A 25,357-nucleotide genomic window follows, 5' to 3' on the forward strand; every position below is an offset into this window, starting at 1 on the left:
AGTCTAACAGGGGAGATGTTGTCTTCCTTTCCATGAGACTCACCCAGCCCCCATCCTGGACGCGCTGTTAGCCGATTTAACAGGTATAAAACCGAGAACTAGTGGCAGAGCGTCGGCCTTGTTGGGTGCCTCACTCACTCCCGCAGTCTTTTGTGATCTGTCACCTGGTTACAGATAGAACCCAGCGAACCCGTGAGAACACAGGGTAGTCAACATTCCCACTTCCTTTATCGTGATGAAGTCGAGGCCTAGGATGTGGGGAATGCTGGTGTTTGTTTTATTCTTCGGATTCTGTTTCCAGCTGATTTTCTCCTTGTACCTGTTTCTGCAGCTGCTCCAGCTGAGGCACCAGCTCCAGCCGCGGGCCCAGCCGAGGCCCCCGGCCCGGCCGCCCCTGTGACGGCCACTGCTTCTCCCAAGACGTCCGCAGGCACCACCGACCCGGAAGAGGCCACCCGTCTGCTAGCTGAGAAGAGACGGCTGGCCCGAGAGCAGAGAGAGAAGGAGGAAAGGGAGAGGCGGGAGAGGGAAGAGCTGGAACGGTAAGGGGACAGCTCTGGCCAAGGGCATGAAGCCGGTGAAGCCATGCTAATGCCTCGGGTTAAGGGAGCCCTCTGACTCCAAGGGGATGGATTCATTGTTTGAGAATTAGTCCTGCATTGGTGTTCATGTATCACTAAGGGATTGTTTTTTAAATCCTGTTCTCTCATTTGGAGGTGGAGAAAGGCTTAAAGGGGAAAAAGAGCTATCCATCTTCCTAGCAATTTTCTAAAACTGTCTACATTTGGGGTGGTCCTTTGCAGCCTTGGAAACAGTGTGTATGTGTATAAGGTGTATATACCCATGAATGTTGGTACACATTCACGAACGTTGGCATCACGTGTGTAGGGTGTGTGTGCACAATAACATACACACACTCACGTATGTTGATATCACATGTGTAGGGTGTGTGTATGGTTACATGCATACTCACACTCACAAATGTTGACATTGTGTTTGTAGGGTGTGGGGGGTGTGTGCATGGCTATATACGTATGTTGACGTAGCTACAGCCTCAGTAGGGATGGCCATACAGTCTACTGCTGTACTTAGCATATTCTGCATCTCCAGGTTTCCTCATTATCTTCCTACTTAGCATCCTAAAGTGGTGTAATGCTTAAGTAGCCCATGTTTGCATGCCAGGCAATGCCAGGGAGAGTCTTCCTACTAGGCGGTGCTCTAGGGCAAGAGAAGGCTACCACACATGGAATTGTTCTTCACAGAAACCAACCTGCACCTCAGGGAAGGACTGACACCAGCGCTGGGGCCACCATCTTGCTCCTGGCTCACCCATGGTCCCAACAGGGAGCTTATGTGGCCCATCCCCCTTCCATCCCAGGACAGACCCTCCCGACCTCCACTTATCTGCAAAGAATGCCCTTGAGAGGGGGCTTCAGATTCATTACTGAGAAGTCACATTTGGCTAAGCAAGCTCAGTCTTTAAAGAGAGCTAAATGGCAGGTGCTTGACAAAAGGAAGCCGTCCTGAGACTATCGGCCTTTGTGTTTTGCTTGTGTGTGCCGCAGGCAGCAGGAAGCCAAGAAGGGAGGAGGAAGGGTCAGGGTGCCTCAGGTTGGTTCCCGAGGCCCCACAGGAGGTAGCGGTGGCAGGTGTTTCTGCCCCGTCTCTCAACATGCACGACTTCCTTGCCGCATCTACAAACTAGGGCTTCCCCTCATGTGCCTTGGTCGTGTTCTTGTCTCTTTGCAGACAAAAGAGAGAGGAACTGGCTCAAAGGGTGACCGAAGAGAGGACGCGCCGCGAGGAAGAATCCCGGCGGATAGAAGCCGAGCAAGCCCGGGAGAAGGAAGAGCACCTGCGGCTCCAGGCTCAAGAGCGGGAGCAGCGCGAGCGGGAGGAGATGGAGCGTGTGCAGAAGCAGGTGCGGGGCCTCGGCCGCCTGCTGCAGAGCGGCCTGCCCATCAGAGCTGAGCAGAGAACTGTTCAGGGGCTGTTAGACACTTGGGTTGGGGCCGGCGCTGTGGCTTAGTGGGCTAAGCCTCCACCTGCAGTGCCGGCATCCCATGTGGGTGCCAGTTTGTGTCCCAGCTGCTCCACTTCTGATCCAGCTCTCTGCTATGGCCTAGGAGAGCAGTGGAAGATGGCCCAGGTGCTTGGGCCCCTGCACACATGTGGGAGAGCCAAGGGAGGCTCCTGGCTCCTGGCTTCAGATCGGCCCAGCTGTGGCCGTTGTGGTCATTTGGGGGGTGAACCAGCAGGTAGAAGACCTTTGTCTGTCTCTCCCTCTCTCTGTAACTCTGCCTTGCAAATAAAGAAAGAAAAGAAAAGAAAAAGAAATAGTCCAGGTTGCCCGTGCATGCTCCCATTTCCCACCCACACGCCCTCTGCCTTCAGGCCTCCACCACCTCCGTGTGTCGGAGAGACCAGGCAGCAGGCACAGCTTCTCACGTTTGTGAGAAGCAGAGGCCCTCTTTTTACTTTTATATCTTTTTTATGCTATTTCTCAGCTTGTTAAAGCATTTTTCATTGTTTTCATTTGATTTGAAAGGCCGAGAGAGAGAGAGGGAGATCTCCCATCCACTGGCCCCCCTCCCCTAATGCCCGCAAGAACCAGGGCTGGGCCAGGCCAAAGCCAGGAGCCAGCAGCACCATCTGAGTCTCCCACATGGGTGGCAGAGATCCAAGTACTTGAACCCTCACCTGCTGCACCCCAGGGAGCACGTGTGCAGGAAGCTGGGATCGGGGTGGAGCCGAGACTTGAACCCAGGCCCTCGGATGTGGGACGTGGGCGTCCCAGGCAGCATTCAGCCCCTGTGCCGAGCCCTGCCCTGCCTTTCTGTCTTCAGAAGGAAGAAGAAGCTCGTGTTCGCGAAGAAGCAGAGCGCGTCCGGCAGGAGCGGGAGAGGCATTTCCAGCGGGAAGAGCAGGAACGCCTGGAGAGGAAGAAGGTACCTGGTTTGACAGCGCTTGCCTGGGATGCAAAGCGCTCCGAGTCTTCCCAGGCTTGGAGCCCCCTGAAGACACACACTCACTCACTCACTCACTCACTGCTGGCAGAAAGCACACGTGCTCTGCCCTGCAGACCAGCTCGGTCGCAGCCCTTGCCCAAAACAGTTCCTTCACTTCTGGGGCTTACGCCCCTCCAGCTTTCCTGAATAACTCCTGTGAAGGCAAACCAGCGCACTTATTTTCCCCAATACCAGACATGCTAGCAGCCTATCGATGTCGTGGGCGGACCGTGCCAGCCTAGCTGCTTTTCTGGGTCTAATCCCCTTCCCGATCCCTTCCTTTCTCACAGCGACTTGAGGAGATTATGAAGAGGACCCGGAGGACAGACGCCACAGATAAGGTATGGAGGCGGCCCTTCCACCCGCTTCCCGTGCCTGTTTGCTGGCTGCCTTTCACTTGGAACTGTGGTTTTGAAAAGTCTGTCTTTGTCTTTTTGATAGAAAACCATTGATCAGAGAAATGGTGATATCCTCAGGGGAGCTGTCACCGGAGGAACAGGTACTTCTGTCATGGAGCCCGCGTCCATTCAGATGTACAGCAATAAAAAATGTATTTATCTCTCGAAAAGGCAGAGTTACACAGAAAGAGGGGAGACAGAGATCTTCCATCCACTATTTCACTCCCCAGATGGCCGCAAAGGCCAGAACTGGGTCAGGCTGAAGCCCATGAGTTTCATTCGGGTCTCCCACGTGGATGCAGGGACCCAAACACCTGGGCCAACATATACTGCTTTTCCCAGGCCATTAGCAGGGTGCTGGATTGGAAGTGCAGCAGCCGGGACTTGAACCAGCACCCACATGGGATGCCAGTGACTCAGGCAACGGCTTTACCTGCTGCACCACAACGCTTGCCACGTCATGCCAGATGTTTTTTCACACCTGTTTGTGCTGTAAGGGATTGACCAAGATCTTAACTCATCTCCCATCATATATGTATGCTCCTCTGTATTTGTATGCCTCGTGTATTTAAACATACAAAGAATAATTTCCTTAAGAAAATTAATTTTATTATTATATTCGTTCTCAAGGACTGAACATTTTGACACCTTGTTCTTATACTCTTTCTCAGTAAAGAGTTTTGATATTATGTCTTTTAAATCTGATTTCAAGATAGAGGGGCAACTAAAGAGATGCTAAGATTTCATTAGATGTTTACATGCTATCTACATAAGCTTTGGGCAGAGATTTCTCAGTGATTTTAAGCCAAATATGGTTTAAACAAATATGAAATTAACCTGGCTGGCACCACGGCTCAATAGGCTAATCCTCCGCCTGCGGTGCTGGCACACCGGGTTCTAGTCCCAGTTGGGGCACCAGATTCTGTCCTGGTTGCCCCTCTTCCAGGCCAGCTCTCTGCTGTGGCCCGGGAGTGCAGTGGAGGATGGCCCAAGTGCTTGTGCCCTGCACCCCATGGGAGACCAGGAGAAGCACCTGGCTCCTGGCTTTGGATCAGCGTGGTGCGCCAGCCACAGCGCGCTGGCCACGGGCCACTGGAGGGTGAACCAGCGTCAAAGGAAGACCTTTCTCTCTGTGTCTCTGTCTCACTGTCCACTCTGCCTGTCAAAAAAGAAAATTAACCTTACTTTTAGTAATCAAATGCAGTTAACAGGGAGTAAATGCCCCTTGCGTGTCGAGGTATCTTTCATACATTGCACTGTTGCAGCTTTGGGAGGTCCCAGAGCCCTTCCGGTGCCAGGCCCTGTGATAGGTGTTGGAATTCAGAATGAGCAAGGCAGGCACAGTGTCTGCCCCCAGGGGGCGCTCGAGGCAAGTTACAGCCCTGGCCTAAATAGCTGCAGCCCAGGCCACCAGCTCCCAGTTCTCCCACAATGCCACAGTGGCTTCGTGACTGCACATATAGGTGACCTGGAGATGGCTCATTATTCACTCTTCCCCTCTCATCACCTGCAATATCAATACAAAAAGAAGGGACCAGAGGCACCTAATTTTTTTCTGTTTAAAAACAAAGGCCTAGGCTGGCACCATGGCTTAATAGGCTAATCCTCCCCCTGCGGCGCCGGCACACCGGGTTCTAGTCCCAGTTGGGGTGCCAGATTTTGTCCTGGTTGCTCCTCTTCCAGTCCAGCTCTCTGCTGTGGCCCAGGAAGGCAGTGGAGGATGGCCCAAGGGCTTGGACCCTGCACCCGCATGGGAGACCAGGAGAAGCATCTGGCTCCTGGCTTTGGATTGGCGCAGCATGCCAGCTGTAGCGGCCACTCGGGGGGTGAGCCAATGGAAGGAAGACCTTTCTCTCTGTCTCTCTCTCTCTCTCACTATCTAACTCTCTGCCTGTCAAAAAAAAAAAAAAAAAAAAGGCCCTAAGTACCTCTCAGGGCTGGATTAAAGATCAAATCAAATGATGTTTGTGAAAGAACGGTCCCTGTAACCTCTAAGGCTGCTCACATCTAAAGTATCGTGGGATTGGGGGATTTGGTTTTGTTTCAGTAAAAGCTGCTCTGCTTCTTAGATGTCATGGTTCCTTTATATTGAGTTTTTTGTGCTCTTTAAAGATACCTTAATTTTGTGTGTTTGGAACATAGTCCTAGTGGTTGCACATTAACCCTTTTGCTTTTTTTTTTTTTTAAAGATTCATTTGTTTATTTGAAAGGCAGAGTTATAGAGAAGCAGAGAGAGAGGCAGTGAGAGAGAGAGAGTTCTCCCATCCACTGGTTCGCTCCCCAAATGGCTGCAGTGGCCAGAGCTGCGCCGAACCGAAGCCAGGAGCCAGGAGCTTCCTTGGGTTTTCCACTCAGGTGCAGGGGCTCGAGCTCTTGGGCCATCTTCCACTGCCTTTCCTAGGCCCATTAGCAGGGAACTGGATCAGAAGTGGAACAGCCTGGACTTGAACCAGTGCCCAAATGGAGTCCAGCACCGCAGGCAGCAATTGGGGCCCCGCGCTGAGGGCATTTTGAGCATGTGCTCTCCCGGAGCGTTGTAATAGATAAAGGCTGTAAGTCATCAGAATGATTAGTTAAGGTTGTAATCAGGATTGACGGGCTGATGCTCCTCATTCTCGATGTCCTCTTTCCCCCTCCTGCTATTCTCTTATCGATTCTTTCTGTATTTTTTGTACCTGAATTTGAGAGTGAACAAAGGCAAGAAGGAAGCGGAAAACTTGTCCACTGTCATGCCTCTTCTTATCAACACTCACATAACTTTTGTTTGAGCAGAGGGCATTTGGCACAGTCTTTAAGATGTTGCGTGGGTCTCCCACATCCCAGATCAGCACACTTAGGTTTGATTCCTGACTGTGCTCCCAATCCCAGCTTCCTGCTAACCCTGGGAGGCAGCAGGTGATGGCCCGAGGACTTGGTTCCCTGCCACCTGTGGGGGAGACCCAAATTGGGTTCCTCCTAGCTTCAGCCTGGCCCAATACTGGCAGCTGTGGGCAAGTGGGGAGTGAACCAGCAAGTGTAGTCAAGTTAGTATGAGCAAAACTAATAACAGCACTTATTTCAGCCCTTACAATGTGTTGGGCACCATTCCAAGTACTTTGTTCCTGTGTGGTAGGTACTGGTGTCCATGAAGACATGGGGGCACAGAGAGTTCCAGTACGAAAGCCAGAACGGAAATCCCAGCATCCTGGCTTCTGGGTTGGATTAGATAGGAGCATCTCAGTAACTCTTTGTTCTCTCTCCTTTGCTGCGTCCAGAGGTGTCTGCACTTCCAGGCATGACAAACTCTCCAGGAAATGGAGCACCAGTGCCCAGCCCGCTGGTGGTCACCTCACACCAATCGAAAGTGACCATGGATAGGTAAGTTAGACACTGGGGCCTTTTTCAGCAACACGTGTGAGAGCAAAGCACCGCGGTTTCTGCCCGCCCCTGAGTTCCCTGGGCCTGACAGAATTTCAGTGTTTTAACAGTAAGATGTATTTTTTGTTTGGCTGCATTAATTTTTGGCAAATTTGTAACTCTGTACTCTGAGAAGGGTAAAGTGCCTGTTTCCTTGAGTCTTTAAATAAGATAATGAGGTATTCCTGTGACGGTTAAAGAAAATTACAGGAAGTAATTTGTTAGTTCCTTTTGCATACACATGCTACTTCAAAAAGTCTGTGAAAAATGCATAGTAAGACAAAAGCTGTATGGATTTCAAGAATCTTTTGCAGCTAGATATGCTTATCTTTTCATTACATTTTCCACAAACTTTTTGGTGCCCTCCACATATATACCCTGGTTAGGACTGTATCCATACCCTTGATGTATTGTAACAATTTTGGACGGGAACAATTGTATTTTAGCTCTGCATAATATTATTATTGTGAGTCATGGGTCTGTTCCATAATAAATGTCATGTAGAGGGCAATATTGCTTATCTTATGAGTAACAGAGCTTCTCATTGAAGCACACAACAGTTGCTAAAAATAGTTAAGAAAAGAGCACGAGCAGAAGAAAAATCACTTTTCTATTCCCTTGAGTTTATAGTGACAGCATCATGAGAACATTTTCAAAAATGAAAGTGATCATGGCTTGTTCCTAAAACTCCACTCATGGAGAACTTGGGGAAGTGTTTTTAATACTGGTCAAAATTGTTAGCTATGAATTTTTTTTTAGTTTCGGGAATCTACTTTGTTATTATATGAGCTATCCAGTCTCTGATGCCAGAATGTTTGCTACCAACAGAGAATTAGAAGTCCTCAGATTAATTTTGTCTTAAATTAAAAACACATGTACGACACATTTTGTAACGTAATTGGCAGCAATCAAGACTAACTCACCCTACTGTTGATAACTTTTTGGGACAACAGAATTTTGTTTGTGTGTGTGTAGTGTAAAACAAAGAGAATAATTTTACTGAGAGATCTTAATATTCAATTATTTTGAATAAATTTAGATTATTGCCATAATTATTTAAATTGATACATTAAGTGATATTTTTCTGGATTTTATTTAATTCATTAAGTCCAGAGATTATGAGAAAGGAATTTAAAAGTACCGTGGAAAGAATCCCATTATTACGATAAGGAATAGGCAGTGCATACTGCAGGTTATTAAGCCATTGATAATTCATCTGACCAATAAAATTAATTTATGCATTAGCTGACTCTTTAGTAGCAAGATCAAGTAATTAGTCATTCTATAAGAAGCATAATTTTACTTTGTAAAATGATACAGATAATTGGAGCAGATGTAGTGGTTATGATGCATGGGTTTAGGTCCTCACTGTACTACCAATTCCAGCTTCCTGCTCCTGTGCACCCTGGAAGGTAGCAGTGATAACGCAAACAGCTGGGTTCCTGCCACTCACATTGGAGACATGAATTGAGTTCCTGGCTCCTGGCTTTGGCCTGGCCCAGCCCTAGCTATTGTAAGCATTTGGGGGGTGAACCAGCAGATGGAAGGCTCTGTGTCTATCAGTCTCTCACTGTCTCATGGCCTTTCAAGTTAAATAAATATGTTTTTAATAATATAAATAATAAAATTATTTTTTTAGCCTCCTGTACACACAGGCAAGTGATAAACAGTTTGTAATGAAGCCAAAAAGAATTTACTAGTGTCACCTAACTTTACCTAAGGAATAATCTGTCCTTTGTCACATGTACAAAATGATCCCAGTTAAACCATTAGGAGAAATAGTGACATGTCACCTATCAATGTAGTCACATCTTGGTTAGTATCAGATATCAGCATTACAATATAAAAATAATCCTAACAAGTCTGTCTCCCCTTTAAAAGAAAAAAAAATTTTAGTAAATTTCCAGAGTTACTGTATTACTTTTACAAATATAAATTTCGCCTTAAAATGCCTATGGCTGTTATTCCTCTATAAAGTCAAAACAAGAAGTCACAAATGTAAGTAAAAAATGAAATTATTGGGACAGGTGTTTGTCCTGCCAGCTAAGACTCTGGTTGGGGGGACCCCACTTTATGGGGTAGCTGGTTCTTACCCAGCTGCTGCACCTCTGATCCAGCTCCCTGCTAATAGCCTGGGAAAGCCCGGGAAAGATGGCTCAAGTGTTTGGGGCCACCGCCATCCATGTTGGAGACCCGAATGAAGCTCCAGGCTCCAGCCTGGCCCAGCCCTGCCCCTTGCAGCCATTGGGGGAGTGAATCAGTGGATAAAAGATTTCTCTCTCTTTCTCTCACTAACCCCCCCACCTTGGTTCTCCCTCTCTCACTATAACTCTTTGAAGTAAATAAATAAATCTTTAAAAAAAAAAATGCTGGTTGGGACACCCATATCCCATATCAGAAGCACCTGGGTTCGAGTCCTCTTTCTGTTTGTGATTCCAGCTTCTTGCTAACGTGTCCCCTTGGAAGCAGCAGGTGTCGACTCAAGTACACGGGTCCCTGACACCCATGTGGGACACCTGAATTGACTTCCTGGCTACACTTTGGGGGCATTAGGGGAATGAACCAGTGGATGGGAACTTTGTCTGCTTCTAAATAAATAAAACTGTCAAGAATCTTCACTTTATTGTGGAAAATGATATTTTTCTGAAGTTAAGTGGACAGTATACACATGGTACTGACTGATCCCTTTCACCTTAGGATGGTTATGCTGCATGAGTTGCTGATGATTTCATTCTACTCCCTGCTTTTCTGTATTTGAACTGCTTTAAAATCTCAGTTCTCTCTCTTTTTTAAAAGATGTATGTTATTTATTGGAATGAGTTACAGAGAGATCTTCCTTGTGCTGGCTCACTCCCCAAATGGCCTCAACAGCTAGAGCTGGACTGGTCTGAAGCCAGGCACTTCCACTGGGTCTCCCACATGGTTGCAGGGCCCAAGCACTTGGGCCATCCTCTGCTGCTTGCCCAGACACATTAGCAGGAAGCTGGAAAGGAAGTAGAACAGCCGGAACCCCTCAAGCTCTGGTTGTCAATTAACTTCTGTAAGGCACTAGCATAATATTTATTCAGCTGGTTCAACTTCATTCATTTGTCATTGGCCTTGTCAGATAAGCTGGTGCTATCTGACACCAATGTGCTCTCACATACAGATGTGAAGCAATGAAACCGTGTGGTGAAACTCAGCTTTCTGATAGCTGATCAGACTATTTTTATGTAAGACAGACCATAAGTTTTTTAAAAATTCCATGTAGAGGCTGGCATTGTGGCACAATGAGTTAAGTCACCTCCTGTAGCACAAGCATCCCATATGGTCGCCAGTCCTGGCTGCTCCGCTTCCCATCCAACTCCCTGCTGATGTATCTGGGAAAGCAGTGGAAGATGGGAGTGCTTGGGCCCTGCCACCCTAGTGGGACACCCAGATGGAGTTTCAGGATCCTGACTTCAGCCTGGCCCAGCCCCGGCCATCACAGCCATTTGGGAAGCGAACCAGCAGATGGAAGCTCTCTGTCTCTCCTTCTCTCTTACTATAACTCTGCTTTTCAAATAAATCTTTAAAAATTTAAAAATTGATGTAGATGAATAACACTGGCCTAAAGTTACTGCTGTTTGTTTTCCTATTGCATTACATACAATTTTCCAAAGAAACTCTGTTTCCCTTAATTATTTTTAAATTTATCTTCCTTGAAATTATCCAGATCAACCTTAAGACAATCTCTCTTCACTTTTTTTTTTTTTTTTTTTTTTTTTTTAAGATTTTATTCATTTGAGGGGTAGAGTTACAGACAGTGAGAAGGAAAGGCAGAGAGAAAGGTCTTGCATTACTGGTTCACTCCACAAATGGCCACAACAGCCAGAGCTGCACTGATCCAAAGCCAGGAGCCAGGTGCTTCTTCCTGGTCTCCCACACGGGTCCTGGGGCCCAAGGACATGGGCCATCTTCTACTGCTTTCCCAGGCCCTAGCAGGGAGCTGGATGGGAAGAGAAGCAGCTGAGACCCAAACCAGCACCCATATGGGATGCTGGCACCACAGACAGAAGCTTAACCTTCTACCCCACGGCACCAGCCCCTCTCTGCACTTTCCATCGCCTCTTAGAGCAGCAAGTACAACAAAGGAAGTGCACAAAGAAGTACTTAGATTTCTTCTACAGCTCACCTTACAAAGTTAGGACCCATTGTTGTCATAAACTGAGTCCGGGGAATAAGTCCTTTTCCACGTTTTCCATACCTCTCATAATTGCATGGATCTTGTTCCTATTCCCTGTCTGCTTTCACCTTACAGATGGAATATTCCTCTTAAGTTTACTCTATCAGAGAAGGTCCACTCAGGAAAGAGAAACTATAGATTTGCCCAGAGAAAGCTTTAATAACTATGACCTAGGGTTGGGGTAACGGGATGCACTCATAAGAAGTAAAGAGAGCGCTAGAGAATATAGGAAGAGCAGGTAGGAGAAGCAGTCACAACCCCTTGGCTGTGCCTCAGGAACGGCCCCTGCTCTTCAGGCCTGTGATCCCAGGTGGGTTTAGCCACGACTCACTGGATGCCAGTGTAATTACTAAGTTGTCTTTCCTGCAGAATTTGCCAGAAATCCACCCTTTAAAGTCGTTAGGAAAACTGTGCACTGGGAAGGGTCTCACCAGAGGCACTCTACCCCAAATCTGCCCCCAAGGGATGCTGGGGGAAGCTGCCAGCAAGTGTGCACCCTGCAGGTGTCTTCCAAGCTGGCACACACAGACTGGGACACAGACCAGTCCTCCTGCAGTGTCTCTCAAGCACCTGTGCTTACAAACTTGGATTCTGTTAGCTGGCAGAGGAAGCTCTTAAAGGGCACAGATCCGGTTTCACAGAACAGGAATAAAGGCTGAATTTGGAGCGGAAAGACAAAAAACCAGTAACTAATACATTTACTTTATTTTTTTTTCTTGAGAGAGTGAGACAAGGAGTTTCTAACCACTGGTTCACTCCCCAGATGCCTGGGGTGGCCAGGGATGGGCCACGCTGAAGCCAGGAAGTGGGAACTCAATCTACATCTCCCATGTTAGTGGCAGGGACTGACTTCTCAGGCCATCACTGCTGTCTCCCAGGTCTACATTGGCAGGAAGTTGGAATCCGGAGCTGGAGATGGGCATCAGACCCAGGTGCTCCAGTGTAGGACAAGGACATCTCCAACAGTAGCGTCTTACTGTCAGGCCCAACACCCATTCCTGCTTTATCTTTAAAAGGTGCCCTCTGCAGCTCTTTGGTTTTAGTGGTACTCCTCTAAAGGTTCTTCAGCATGCATGTGGGCCATCCTCCACTGCACTCCTGGGCCACAGCAGAGAGCTGGACTGGAAGAGGAGCAACCAGGACAGAATCCAGTGCCCTGACCAGGACTAGAACCTGGTGTGCTGGTGCTGCAGGCAGAGGATTAGCCTATTGAGCCATGGCGCCGGCCGGGACTATTCTTATGACTTGCATTTCCAAGAAGAAACCTTATCTGCATCCTTGAATTTTTCCACCCTGCAAATTGTCTAGTTAGTAAAAAGTTAGTCCCAGCCCTGATCTCTGAGGCTCTCTGCCATCCAGAGCAGGAGTTGCCTGTGCTGTCTGCAATACCCATCCCTGAGACACTTTCCTGTTCATGAAGAAACTTTACCTTTGATACAGATAATTCATATCCTTTCCCTTTTATTCCTCGTTCCAAATCAGGCTGTTTACAATCAGCTTTATTTATTTGAAAGGCAGAGAGAGAGAGAGAGAGAATCTTCCATCTGCCAATTCACTCTCCAAATGCTTGTAACAGCCAGGGTTGGGCCAGGCCGGAGCCAGGAGCCAGGAACTCAATCTGGGTCTCCTATGTGGGTAATGGGGACCCAACTACTTGAGCCAGCTTCTGCTGCCTCCGAGGGTGCACATTTACAGGAAGCTGCAGTCAAAGCAGGGCCGGAACTTGAACCCAGGCGCTCCAATATGGGATGTAGGCATCCCAAGTGGTGGCTTAACTGCTATATCCTAATGCCTGCCCCTCAAGTCAGGCTGAAGTCACTTAGCCAATACACTATTTTTTTTAAAAGATTTATTTGAAAGGCAGAGTGACAGAGCAAGAAGAAAGAGAAGAGATCTTCCACCGGCTTGGTCACTCCCCAAATGGCTACAACAGCAAGATATGCCCCAGGCTGAATCCAGGAGCCAGGAACTCTGTTGTTGTCTCCCACATGAGTGACAGAGTCCCAAGTACTTAGGCTAACCTCTGCCACCTCTTCAGGCTCATTGGCAGGAAGCCGAGTAGCCAGGACTTGAACCAGTGCTCCCATATGGGATGCTGGCATAGCAAGTGGTAGTTTAACTGCCTGCAGCACATGCCAGCCCCGAGACACTGTTTCTGACCTCCATGCGTTACGTCCTTGTGGTGGTCAGCTTCTTTACTAACTGCCCTGCCATGCACCCAGAGTGGAGGTATAGGTCCCTCTAACTTGCCCACTATGAATTAAATCCCCAAAGAGGCCCACATTCCAAAGAACTTGACATGCATCAGGTCCTGTAAAAATCCACTGTGACAGATCCTGCAACCATGGTGACAGTGGTTTGTTTTCACCAGAAAATTTCACATTTTTAATTTTCACATCTTTAATTCAGATTGTGAGAAGTGTCACTTTTCCTAATGTCTTGAGTACTTCATACATTGATCCAGCCGTCTCTTCAGGAAATATAAATGCTGTGAGCTAGGTTGCATTTGCCCTCCCCACCCCCAGAGATGGGTCAGCAAACTCTCCCTCGGCACTCTGGAAGCACAGAGCCCTCCTAACCTTGCTGTTCCCAGCACTGGGACAAAGACTCTTTGTTACAGAGAAATCTTGTGTTAGATATCCCCTGAACCCTGCACCCAGCCTTGCTCCTGAGGGAGATGTCTGGCCCCTGTTAGGGCTCTGTCTCTCAGCCTTTGGTATGTGTATCAGTCAGCTTTCTGTTGCTCTAACAAAATACCTGAGACAAGCTACTTAGGAAAGAAAGAGGATTTTTTTTTTTCCAGTTTACAATTTGAAAAAAGGTTCAAGTTCAAGATGGAGTAGCCAGGGCCAGCACTGTGGCGTAGTATGTAAGGCCACCATCTATAATGCCAGCATCCCCTATGAGCAATAGTTTGTGTCCCAACTGCTCCACTTCTGATCCAGCTCCCTGCTAATGTGCATGGGAAAGCAGCAGAAAGTGGCCCAAGTGCTTGGGCTCCTGTTACCCATGTGGACGACCTGGAAGAGCCTCCTGGCTCTGGCCTGGCCCAGCCCTGGCTGTTGTGGCCACCTGAGAAGTGAACCAGTGGATGGAAGATCTCTCTCTCGCTCTCTCTCCCTCCCTCTCCCTCTCCCTCTCCCTCCTTCTTTGTCTGTATGTCTGATTTCAAATAAATAAATCTTTAAAAAAAAAAGCAGGGGCAGCCACATTGGTTTGGCTTTGTTCTTGGCAGTGATGGAGCACTTGTAGAGTAAATGTCACAGAATGAGCCAGGAAGCAGAGAGAGAGAGGCAGGGTCTCATTCAGGCTTTCTCAGCAGCCCTCTCACGAGAACTGGCTTCCAGGGACACACCCCCAGTGACCTAAGGCCCACCTTCTGGTACGTTACCATGTGACTTTGGGGCTTAAGTGCCTATATGAGCTCAGTTGCAAAACATAGTCATATCATAGCAGTTTGCAGAACTTTTTCAAGTCCCAGAGCCGTTCTGCCTGCCCGTCTCCTTTCTCCTGGACAGGTCCCCCACTGATGATAGAACTGAAGATAGTATGAGTTGTCAAAATTCAGGCCAGCTTTTAAAGGTGTAGAGATAGATCCATATGATATGTGATATATAGATATCAATCTATGACATGTATTTTTATGAAATAGTCTAAACCTTATAAAGTGAATATGTAAATTGTTATATGAAAGCTATATGAAAGTTGTAAAATATTTGACATAACTATATTTATGAAGTATGGCTATATGACCTTGAGCTGGTCACTTACTACTCCAGAGCCATGTTTGGTTTTTTTGTTGTTTTTGTTTTTTCAAACATCTCAAGACTTTCATAATCACAACCAAGTGATGTGTTCTTTTTTTTTTCCCCATTAAGATTTTATTTATTTGAGAGGTAGCATTACAGACAGAGGGAGAGACAGAGAGGTCTTCCATCAGGTGGTTCATTCCCCAAATGGTTGCAATGGCCAGAGCTGAGCTGATCTGAAGCCAGGAGCTTCCTTGGGATCTCCCATGTGCGTACAGGGCCTCAAGCACTTGGGCCATCTTTCCCAGGCCATAGCAGAGAGCTGGATCGGAAGAGGAGCAGCTGGGACAAGAACCTGGTGCCACGGGTAGAGGCTTAGTCCACTTCATCACAGCAGCAGCCCCCATGTTTGGTTTTTAAGAAAGATAGCATGCACGGAGGAAGACTCCCAAAAAATTAAGGAGAGTATCTGCCTGTTTATAGCAAGCAAAGAATACGCACAAAGAACACACATGACAAATGTTGCAGGGAGGCAGGGGTCAGTATCAGCATGAGAACGCAGACAATAAATAAAGTTTCTGAGGTCATTCTGATCCATTCATCCACCTCGGTTGAGAATCTCTATTCTAGAAGCTAAAAGACTTTGATGGCTGTGCAGTGTTAACCTTCCTGATAGGCCAGGAGGCATTACTTTCTTTCTTTTTTTTTTTTTTTTAAGATTTATTTATTTAAAAGTCAGAGTTACACAGAGAGAGAAGGAGAGGTGGGGAGGGGGGGTCTTCCATCCGCTGGTTCACTCCCCAATTGGCCACAACAGCCAGAGCTGCACTAATCAGGAGCCAGAAGCTTCTACCGGGTCTCCCGTACAGGTGCAGGGCCCAAGGACTTGGGCCATCTTCCACTGCTTTCCCAGGCCATAGCAGAGAGTTAGATAGGAAGTGGAGCAGCTGGGACTCAAAACAGCACCTATATGGGATGCTGGCACTGCAGGCGGCAGCTTTACCCGCTATGCCACAGTGCTGGCCCCAGCATTACCTTCTGACTCAGCCCTAGGGAGCTGGCTCTTCAGTAGACTGCTCCTCTTCTCTTATATGGGCCTATTTTAGTAATTGTGGTATTTGACAAGTGTGTTTCCTCCACATCTTATGAGTTCATCCTTGCTCTTAGTTTTGCCTAAGGGAAGGAACACATTCCTAAGCCCCTCTCATTCACACAAGAAGAAGTGTATCACTTCTAACTTAAGTTACTCATGGGGGCCAGCATTGCGGCACAGCTGGTCAACCTGCCATCTGCTACACCTGCATCCCAAATCAACACCAGTTTGAGTCCTGGCTGCTCCACTTCTGGTCCAGCTCCCTGTTAATGGCCTGGGAAAGCCCAGATACTTGGGCTTTTGCCACCCACATGAGAGACCTGGATGGAGTTCTGGCTGCTGGCTTCAGCTGGGGCTGCAGCTGTTTGGGGAATGTATCAGTGGATGGTAAATCCCTCTCTCACTCTCGCTCTCTCTCTCTCTGTCTCTCTCTCTGTAACACTAACTTTCAGATAAATAAATAGATCTCTTTTTTTAAGTTACTTGTGATAGGACAATTGATATATGTCAAGAAAACTAAGGTACTGCCTCTGATAAGCTGTGTGGACCGTCTGATTCCCACCATGATCCCAGCTCCTCCTGAACACGTTTGGGGCTGACCAAGCAAAATAACACAGGCTTCGAGAGTGTCACATGAAGCCTTCGCCCCTCAGAGCATAGCCAAAAAAGGGGAATTCAAAAATGGGCTTTCATCCTGCGAGGACCCACAGGTCCACAGCCTCTACCCCTGTGACTACAGTTTCGGTTTTTAGTTTCTGCTGTCACACTGTCCCCTGCACATCTAGTGACTGGTCATCCAAAGTGTGGCGCAGTGATTCCTCTGAGTGCTCACTCATTAGAACGAGCAGGGTAGGAGGGGAAGCTGAAGTCAGCTGTTGACTTAGGCAGGGATTCGTCCTCACCTTCACGACTTGTGAGTGCATGCAGGCCTGCAAGGTGACAAGATTCACAAGGCAGGTTCTTGTTCTTTTTTTCGCCTGAACTTCTACTGCAGGTCTCCCTGATGGGGCTGGCGCTGTGACGTAGCTGGTAAAGCTGCCACCTGCGATGCCAGCTTACCATATGGGTGTCAGTTCGTGTCCCAGCTGCTCTACTTCCAACCCAGCTTCCTGTTAATGGCCTAGGAAAAGCAGTAGAGGATGGCCCAAATACTTGAGCCCCTGCAACCCATGTGGAAGACCCAGATGAAGTTCCTGGCTTCTGGGTTCAGCCTGGTTCAGCCCTGGCTGTTATAGCCATCTGGGGAGCAAACCAGTGGATGGGAAACCTCTCTCTCTGTTTCCCTCCCTCCCTCTCTCTCTTTCAAATAAATCAATAAATCCTTCAAAAAAATTCTCCTTGGATTGAGAACCAAAACTGTTTCCCTACTTATAGAAAGTGCATCAGCTTCGGGAAAGAGGAGTATGGGTGTGGTGGCTCAGTCACGTAGACGGCAGATGTGAAATATGTGCGTGCGTGGGGGGGGGGGGGTGCCCATGCAAATGCCCAGGGGGGTTGGGCATGTAGGTGTGTGCGGCTGCATGCTCCTGTAGACGTTTTTTTTTTTTTTTTTAAGATTTATTTATTTGAAAGACAAAGTTACAGAGAAAGGTAGAGACAGAGAGAGAGAGGCCTTCCATCAGCTGGTTCACTCCCCAATTGGCTGCAATGGCCAGAGCTGTGCCGATCTGAAGCCAGGAGCTTCTTCTGGGCCTCCCACGTGGGTGCAGGGGCCCAAGGACTTGGGCCATCTTCTACTGCTATCCCAGGCCACAGCAGAGAGCTGGACCGGAAGTGGAGCAGCTGGGACTAGAACCTGTGCCCATATGGGATGCTTGTGCTTCAGGCCAGGGTTTTAACCTGCTGTGCCACAGCACCAGCCCCGCTCCTGTGGACTTTTATGATGCCAGGCCTGCTTTTTCTTACTTAGTGAAAAAACAGAAAAGCACCATTATACTCTGAATCTGTATAAAAACTTTTTGAATTATTTATTCATTTAAGAATCAGACACTGGTTCAGTCCTCAAATGCCTGCAGCAGCCGGGGCTGAGCAAAGCTGAACCCGGAAGCTGTGAACTCAGTTCAGTTGTCATCTCCTGGTGCCAGGAGCCTAAGTACTTGAGCATCATCTGCTGCCTCCCAGGGTGTGCATGAGCAGGAAGCTGGAAATGGGACTCAGACCAGGGATTCTGATAACGGATGCAGGCATCCCAAGCAGCATCTTTACCACTATGCCAAACACCTGTCTGTAGATGATATTTTATGTTCTCTTGCGAATGTCTTGTGAAACACTTAAAACAGGCATTTTTTTTTTACCTAGAAAACAAGATTTGATAATTAACAAAAGCATACAAATAGATTCGAATCATAGATACTTTAAAATGTGTTTCACAAAGTGAGTACTTCTGAGTAGGAAAAGTGAACTAGTTCTTCGATAGAGGGGGAATAACAAAGACTTGGAAAAAAAACACACTGGAAAGGCTGGATTCACGTCAGCTTTCTTTTGCCATCTGGGAATGCAGTGAGAAAAGACAGCTGACATTAGTGGGACCACAGATAGTGCACTGAGCACTGAGCAAGCTGTGACTGATGCGTGTACTCATGCATCCTGCTGCCATCAGAGAGTGAGCAGCAAAATCAGGCTGCACTCATTTGATGCACAGGTTTCGTTTGTTGCATTGTAAAGCGTAGCAGAAAGGGCTGCCAATTTGGCCGAAGAGAATGACAATTTAAGAGAAACTGTAGATGAGAAAATAAGAATCCGGGAGCCAGTGTTGTGGTGCAGAGGGTTAAATGCCACCTGGGACCTACATCCCCTGTCTGTGTACCTAGGATGGAGTCCCACCTGTTTCCACTGCAGCTCCCCGCGAGTGCGCCGAGGAGGCATCGGCTGATGACTCACATAACTTAGGTTCCTGCCCCCAACATGGGAGACCCAGATGGAGATCCTGGCTCCTGGTTTCAGCTTGGCCCAGTCCTAGCTACTGTGGGCCTTTGAGAAGTGACTCAGTAGATGGAAGGTACCTCTATGAATGCTAGGAGTCTTCATAAAGCTCATTGTGTATTATTGCATAAAATGTATCTTATGCAAAATTATACATGGACTTCAAAAAAGATTTAGTGCCAAAATTAACCTTTTAATTCTATTTTTCCACCAACTTTTGGAGGTCTTTATTTTAAGCATGATTTAATCAAATAAGAGTCCATTTGGGGCCAGAGTCAGATTTAAGAAGCAAAGATACATTTTTCAAAGATCTTGAACAGTTCACATATGAAATTGTGCAGATGTTATAGGAGACCAGGGATATCCAGGGAGGACTAGAATTTGAATAGGCAGTTCCATACTTGTCTTCCTCATGTTTTGGTTTTTTTTTTTTTTTCTCTCAATTCATTCCTTTAAAAAATAAATCTGTTGGAGATGTGAAAAAAAAAAAAAAAGAATTTGAATAGGCAGGGAGTGGGAGAGATCATGTATTTAGACTTGACTATCTCTCAGTAGTTGTGTGACTTTGTGCAAATCGTTTACTTCTTCATCCCACAAATTATAGTCCTTTCATCATAGAAGTAAAGATCTTCCTAGGCGCTAATGTTTATCACACAAATGCATGTTACAGTGCCTGCAGCAAAGAGTTAAGTGTGTTGAGCCCCACTGCTGTTACTGCTGCTCTGTTTGTTGATAATGATGCATTCTAAATGATCAGTTGTATTATTCGATTACAGATTTTCCTTGTTGTTTTGTTTTTTTTTTTTTTAAGATTATCTTCTTTTTAGTCTTTGATTTTTTTCCAGATGATAAATTTGGGGATTCTTTTTTTTTTTTTTTAAGATTTATTTATATATTTGAGAGGCAGAGTTACAGAGAGGCAGAGAGAGAGAGAGGGGTCTTCTATCTGCTGGTTCACTCCCCAGATGGTTGCAATGGCCAGAGCTGCGCCAATCCAGAGCCAGGAGCTTCTTCCAGGTCTCCCATGCGGGTGCAGGGGCTCGAGGACTCGGCCCATCTTCTACTGCTATCCCAGGACATAGCAGAGAGCTGGATCAGTGGTGGAACAACCAGGACTCGAACTGGCACCGATATGGGATGCTGGCACCTCAGGCGGTGGCTTTACCTGCTATGCCACAACGTCAGCCCCTGATTACAGGTTTCTAAAAGCAAGTTCAAATACAGCTGTGTCACAAATCATTGTTATTGATGATGTGGTCAATCGGAATTTTTTTATTGTAAAGTTGTAAAATTAGTCATAAGACAATTTTTGGTTGACCTGAAAATGTGGTTTCCAGTTTTCATGCTAACTCATTTTAATTCTGATATTTTAAATCCCCTAGCACACCCAATTTGGAAAAACAACCAAATGAAAATGGAGTCTCTGTTCAAAATGAAAATTTTGAAGAAATTATAAATTTACCCATTGGATCTAAACCATCCAGATTAGATGTCACCAACAGTGAGAACCCAGAAATCCCTTTGAATCCAATACTGGCCTTTGATGATGAAGCGACACTTGGGCCCCTGCCTCAAGTAGATGGTGTTCAAACACAACAGCCCGCAGGTGAGCTTGCCTCCTACTCCCTTCTGTCATCATCAGACATGTGTGGCACCCAAGAAGGAATGACACACCCTCTGCAATGTGACTGTCGTCACATTTTTCTATTTCAAGGGACCAAGTCAGCCACAACAGGGAGAAGATTGTCCATGGGTCATAAGTGTTGAATTTTGGTTTGGATCGGCCAATTTCCAGAGCCTCTCCTATTTCTGCAGTAGCCTGTGGGCATCCACTGGTCCCTGCTCAGAGCAGCACTCATTGCCCAAAGAGCACTCCCCATGAGAATGTGCCTCGCGTTTAGACAAGACTGCTCCCCACGGCCTACAGAGCCACAGGCCTCCCCCGGGAGAACAGGGCTGGGATTTTCCCATCCCCCTCTGGTCTTCAGGTTTGAAGCCTGCCCTCTTGTTCTCTCACCTCTGGGTTTAACAGCCTTGGACCTATGAGGGTACTTCAACATGTTCATGGAAAATGGAATGAAAAGTTAAACTTGGCCGGCGCCGCGGCTCACTAGGCTAATCCTCCGCCTTGCGGCACCGGCACACCGGGTTCTAGTCCCGGTCGGGGCGCCAGATTCTGTCCTGGTTGCCCCTCTTCCAGGCCAGCCCTCTGCTGTGGCCAGGGAGTACAGTGGAGGATGGCCCAAGTACTTGGGCCCTGCACCCCATAGGAGACCAGGATAAGTACCTGGCTCCTGCCTTCGGATCAGCGCGGTGCGCCGGCCGCAGCACGGTGGCCATTGGAGGGTGAACCAACAGCAAAGGAAGACCTTTCTCTCTGTCTCTCTCTCTCTCTCTTTCTCTCCACTCTGCCTGTCAAAAAAATAAATAAAATAAAATAAAATAAAATAAAATAAAATAAAATAAAATAAAATGTTAAGCTTATCTTACAACCAAAAAAAAAGCCTTTGAAATCTTTTTTTTTTTTTTTTTTTTTTTTTTTTGACAGGCAGAGTGGACAGTGAGAGAGAGAGAGACAGAGAGAAAGGTCTTCCTTTGCCGTTGGTTCACCCTCCAATGGCCGCCGCAGCCGGCGCGCTGCGGCCGGCGCACCGCGCTGATCCGATGGCAGGAGCCAGGAGCCAGGTGCTTTTCCTGGTCTCCCATGGGGTGCAGGGTCCAAGCACCTGGGCCATCCTCCACTGCACTCCCTGGCCACAGCAGAGGGCTGGCCTGGAAGAGGGGCATCCGGGACAGAATCCGGCGCCCCGACCGGGACTAGAACCCGGTGTGCCGGCGCCGCTAGGCGGAGGATTAGCCTAGTGAGCCGCGGCGCCGGCCAGCCTTTGAAATCTATGTATATTTTTTCATAGGACACATTTTCCATAAACTTTTTGAAGGTCTCTTGTGCTTGCTGTTGAAACTGTCCGTGACTTGTGCACACTGTCTCTGGGGACTCACACTTGACCTGAAGTCTTTGTGCAGAAAGGACAATAACTTTACAGAAGCAGGACTAACAGTGCAGTGCCATCGTATAGAGACTGAATGGGATGATCCCAGCTTCCGGTCTTCTCAAACCTCTCAAGTTTGTTGAATTCTCTTCACAGCACATCACGTTCATGTATTGACCAGCATGTGTATATTACAAACAGAACTGGCCAGATTCTAAAAGGGGTCGCTATAGAGTTATTTCTGGTCAAATCATTTTGCCTTTGGGGTTGCACCTGTGACCCTGTACCAATAAGCCCTCAATGAGGGGAACAGGCCCGGGTTGGCCCGCCTGTCCGGATGAGGCTGGTCTTCTTTTCTGCTCCCATGTCCTGACCTTGGTAGCGGAACTTCACTTCAGTGACCTGTGCTTCTCTAGGCTGTGAGAGGAGGTTGTAGAGTTGCTCCCTGGTCTGACTTCCTGGTGCCTAAGCCTTTGGGAACAGTCTGGTCACTGTTCCGTTGGTAGACACACACTTGCCGCAGCTTCCTGCTTTGTCTCGTCACAGATTCACAGGGAGGGGAACAACTCTGAGGCGACTTTTACTTTGCTCTACTTGCCAGACCTTCAGTCACCTCCTGAGTGATCTGTCACTCCATTCTTACGGTTCCACCTGCCATGCCCTGTCTGAGAAATAGAGCCCAATATCTGTGGTCTTGACTGGAGTAAGCGTTCTTTGTGGGTCATAACCATTTGTCAGTATTTCACCTCCAACTAAGTATCAGGCACTGAGAATATGAGATGAATGGATGTTTAAATCCCTAACCTGCCCAAAAGTACAATTGAAATATGCAGTTTCAAATATAAGGAACATAGCCCAAGTTGAAGTAAAAATATGTCTTTCAAATCGGTAGTAGAATTCGCCTAAATGTATAACTGAATCCCAACACAACTGCCTGTTTTATTTTTTTTCTATAAGACAATGTATACAACAGCAGTGGCAAAATTTTAGACATATAAGGTACTACTATAATATTCTTTAAGATTTTAGGTAGATGTCATACTAATCTATTCTTTTTTTCTGTCTCTTCATATAGAAGTTATATGAGCATTTCTTCTGAAGAACCAAAGCAGAAATTTCGTAAGAATTTCTACAATTAATGGAATTCCTTTCATGCTATAAAGGAGCATCCTGCCCCTCCCCCTCCAGTTTTCTAAGGATTTCTTGATCACCCTTTTGAAAAGACTTTATTAAAACCAGCTGAAGACAACAGACTGGATAGCTTTTCTAATAACTTTTGCCAATAGAAAGAAACGCTCCTTACTCTTCAGTACTTTAAAACAGCTTTTTCCAGTGTGCTCCTTCTTAGCAAATCAATATTTTTCTGCATCCTTTAAGAAAAGGACAAGAACATTTCACTCTAAAGAAATGGGCTGACCAGGCATGACTTTTCCCTTAGATATTTTGGTCTTAAAGGCTTAACATGTAAAATTGGCACCGAAAAAAAAAATTTACCTTTAACCATATAATACTTGAAAAATAAGTACCTCTTTGCTCTACAAGTAGAGTAACTGGGGGCCATGTTTAAATTCAACCTGTTTGTTTAAATATGATTGCGAGGAGCTCTATTTGTCGAGGCAAATGCTTAGGCAGATTACCAGGTCCTGGTAAGCGCAGCTTGGCCATGGAAGCTCTGCGAACGCAGCTGTCACGTTCCTCTTGCACCTCCTTTTACGAAAGCATACTAACAAGTTTTAAAATGTGAAAAAATGCAACATTATTTTTTCAGAGCAAGAAAATAATTTAATGTCCTCTTAAATAATGTATTTATAAAGGTTTTCCAGATAAACAGATCAAATAAATTAGAACACCGTGACCATACTGCAGATCTGATTTATTAGATGCGTCCCTTCCAGCGCTCCCACCAGAGAATGTTACTGATGATTCAGGGTTCTTTGTGAAGTCTGTATGTTGCTGCTGTCCCTGGGGACGATGGGACTTACCTTTGCCTTACCTGATCGCAAATTATGTCGGGGTGGGGGAGGGGGATAAAGATTTACTGTTTCTTTAAATAAAAAAAAATTGGTTTTGCTCGTTTCAGAGCAATGAGACAGTGACGGACACAGAGTGTCCTCGCTGGGCGGGCGTCCGTCAGCTTCCCTCTTAGCACCCGTGTCCTTCACCTCTGCCGCTGAGCCCAGCCGTACAAACTTGCACTTTCACTCGCTGACATCAATTCCATTTTATTTTTCCCATTTTAAAGATTGCTAATGATGGAATGTAGGAGGAGAGGGAACGCGTGTTTTTATGTGGAGTGTTAAAGATAAATTTGTACCACTATAAGGTGTTTTTATCAAACAAGGGGTTGGTTACTGCATTCAATGATACTTCATCTATTGGACTATTTCTTTTCAATCCAAGCATATGGTCTTAGCTTGTAATTTGCTAAAACATTCATTTGAGTTTTTTCCTTATTCTCAGTTGTCCATGTACACAGTCATTATATTAAAAAACAAAAATCTGTTCAACAGAGTTGTTTTATTTCTTTAAATCAACCTAACATAAAAAAACAAATAAAATGTTGGACATAGTTTGTTTTTAGATTTCTCCTATATTATAACCTTACTCAGGTTGATTGTTGAGTTTTCAGGTAGCCATTCATCAAACTCATTGACATTTTCCCAGCTTCCTGATGGGTAGGCATCTACAATAGGTTTACTTAAAACTTAGAGCAAGAGTTCTGTTTTGACTCGGTTTTTGTTGTTCTCATTTTTCTCTTACAGTTACTAACAAACTACAAGACTTCTAAGTAATCAAGTTTCGATTAGAAGTGGTAAAATTCTTGGCTGGCATCGCGGCTCCCTAGGCTCCCCCTAGGGCGCCGGCACCCCAGGTTCTAGTCCTGGTCAGGGCACTGGATTCTGTCCTGGTTGCTCCTCTTCCAGTCCAGCTCTCTGCTGTGGCCCGGGAGGGCAGTGGAGGATGGCCCAGGTCCTTGGGCCCCTGCACCCACATGGAAGACCAGGAGAAGCACCAGGCTCCTGGCTTCAGATCAGCGCAGTGCACCAGCAGCAGCGTCCATTGGGGGGTGAACCAACGGTGAAAGGAAGACCTTTCTCTCTCTCTCTCTCACTGTCCACTCTGCCTGTCAAAAAAAAAAAGAAGCGGTAAAATTCTTAACCACGTTGTGAAGGGCAGCACTGCCGGAGACTGACCTGGACCTTTGCAAATGGCTAGGTTGCTTTCTGCCCAGCATTTGAATATCTGTGTTCACCTGCTGGCCCTAGAGGACGTCCTCAGCAGGGCTCTACATTAAGGGGAAATGCTCAGGGGTCAGAAATGACCTCCACCATGGACTAAGGGTAAACGGGCTCTTCTTCCCTCTGTACCCCGTGGTGGGCTGTCTAGGACAGTCATTCACCAACCAGAGGTTCAGTTGGTAGGTAGCCTCCAGCTATTACAGGAGGGGAACACCATGGTCTTCCTCCTGCAGAACCTCGCTGCCTGGTGCTCTGTTACAACCAAAGCACATCTGAAACAGTTCTCTCAGCGTTAGCAGGCAGGGCCTCTGGAGAGCTTGCGGGAGTTCCTTCCCTGTGGGAAGTCGTCCACAAACCC

At 46.8% G+C, this 25,357-nt stretch overlaps 1 protein-coding gene across 12 annotated transcripts in view; it reads left to right on the forward strand.

Moving 5' to 3' along the window:
- Positions 1-24,267, forward strand: part of MAP7 (microtubule associated protein 7) — a 193,082-nt gene extending 168,815 nt beyond the window's left edge. For all 12 annotated transcript variants that reach the window (XM_089332633.1, XM_070073527.2, XM_089332636.1 and 9 more), the window contains 8 exons: positions 332-542; positions 1,750-1,921; positions 2,847-2,948; positions 3,299-3,349; positions 3,450-3,507; positions 6,661-6,763; positions 20,153-20,376; positions 22,836-24,267. In XM_089332633.1, the coding sequence (XP_089188759.1) occupies positions 332-542; positions 1,750-1,921; positions 2,847-2,948; positions 3,299-3,349; positions 3,450-3,507; positions 6,661-6,763; positions 20,153-20,376; positions 22,836-22,846 (932 nt within the window). In that variant the 3' untranslated portion in view covers positions 22,847-24,267. The remainder of the gene's footprint in view (positions 1-331; positions 543-1,749; positions 1,922-2,846; positions 2,949-3,298; positions 3,350-3,449; positions 3,508-6,660; positions 6,764-20,152; positions 20,377-22,835) is intronic.
- Positions 24,268-25,357: the final 1,090 nt, after the last annotated feature.

This window comes from Oryctolagus cuniculus, chromosome 5, assembly GCF_051225735.1.
Source record: "Oryctolagus cuniculus isolate XC-2025 breed Fujian yellow rabbit chromosome 5, ASM5122573v1, whole genome shotgun sequence".
Taxonomy (NCBI): domain Eukaryota; kingdom Metazoa; phylum Chordata; class Mammalia; order Lagomorpha; family Leporidae; genus Oryctolagus; species Oryctolagus cuniculus.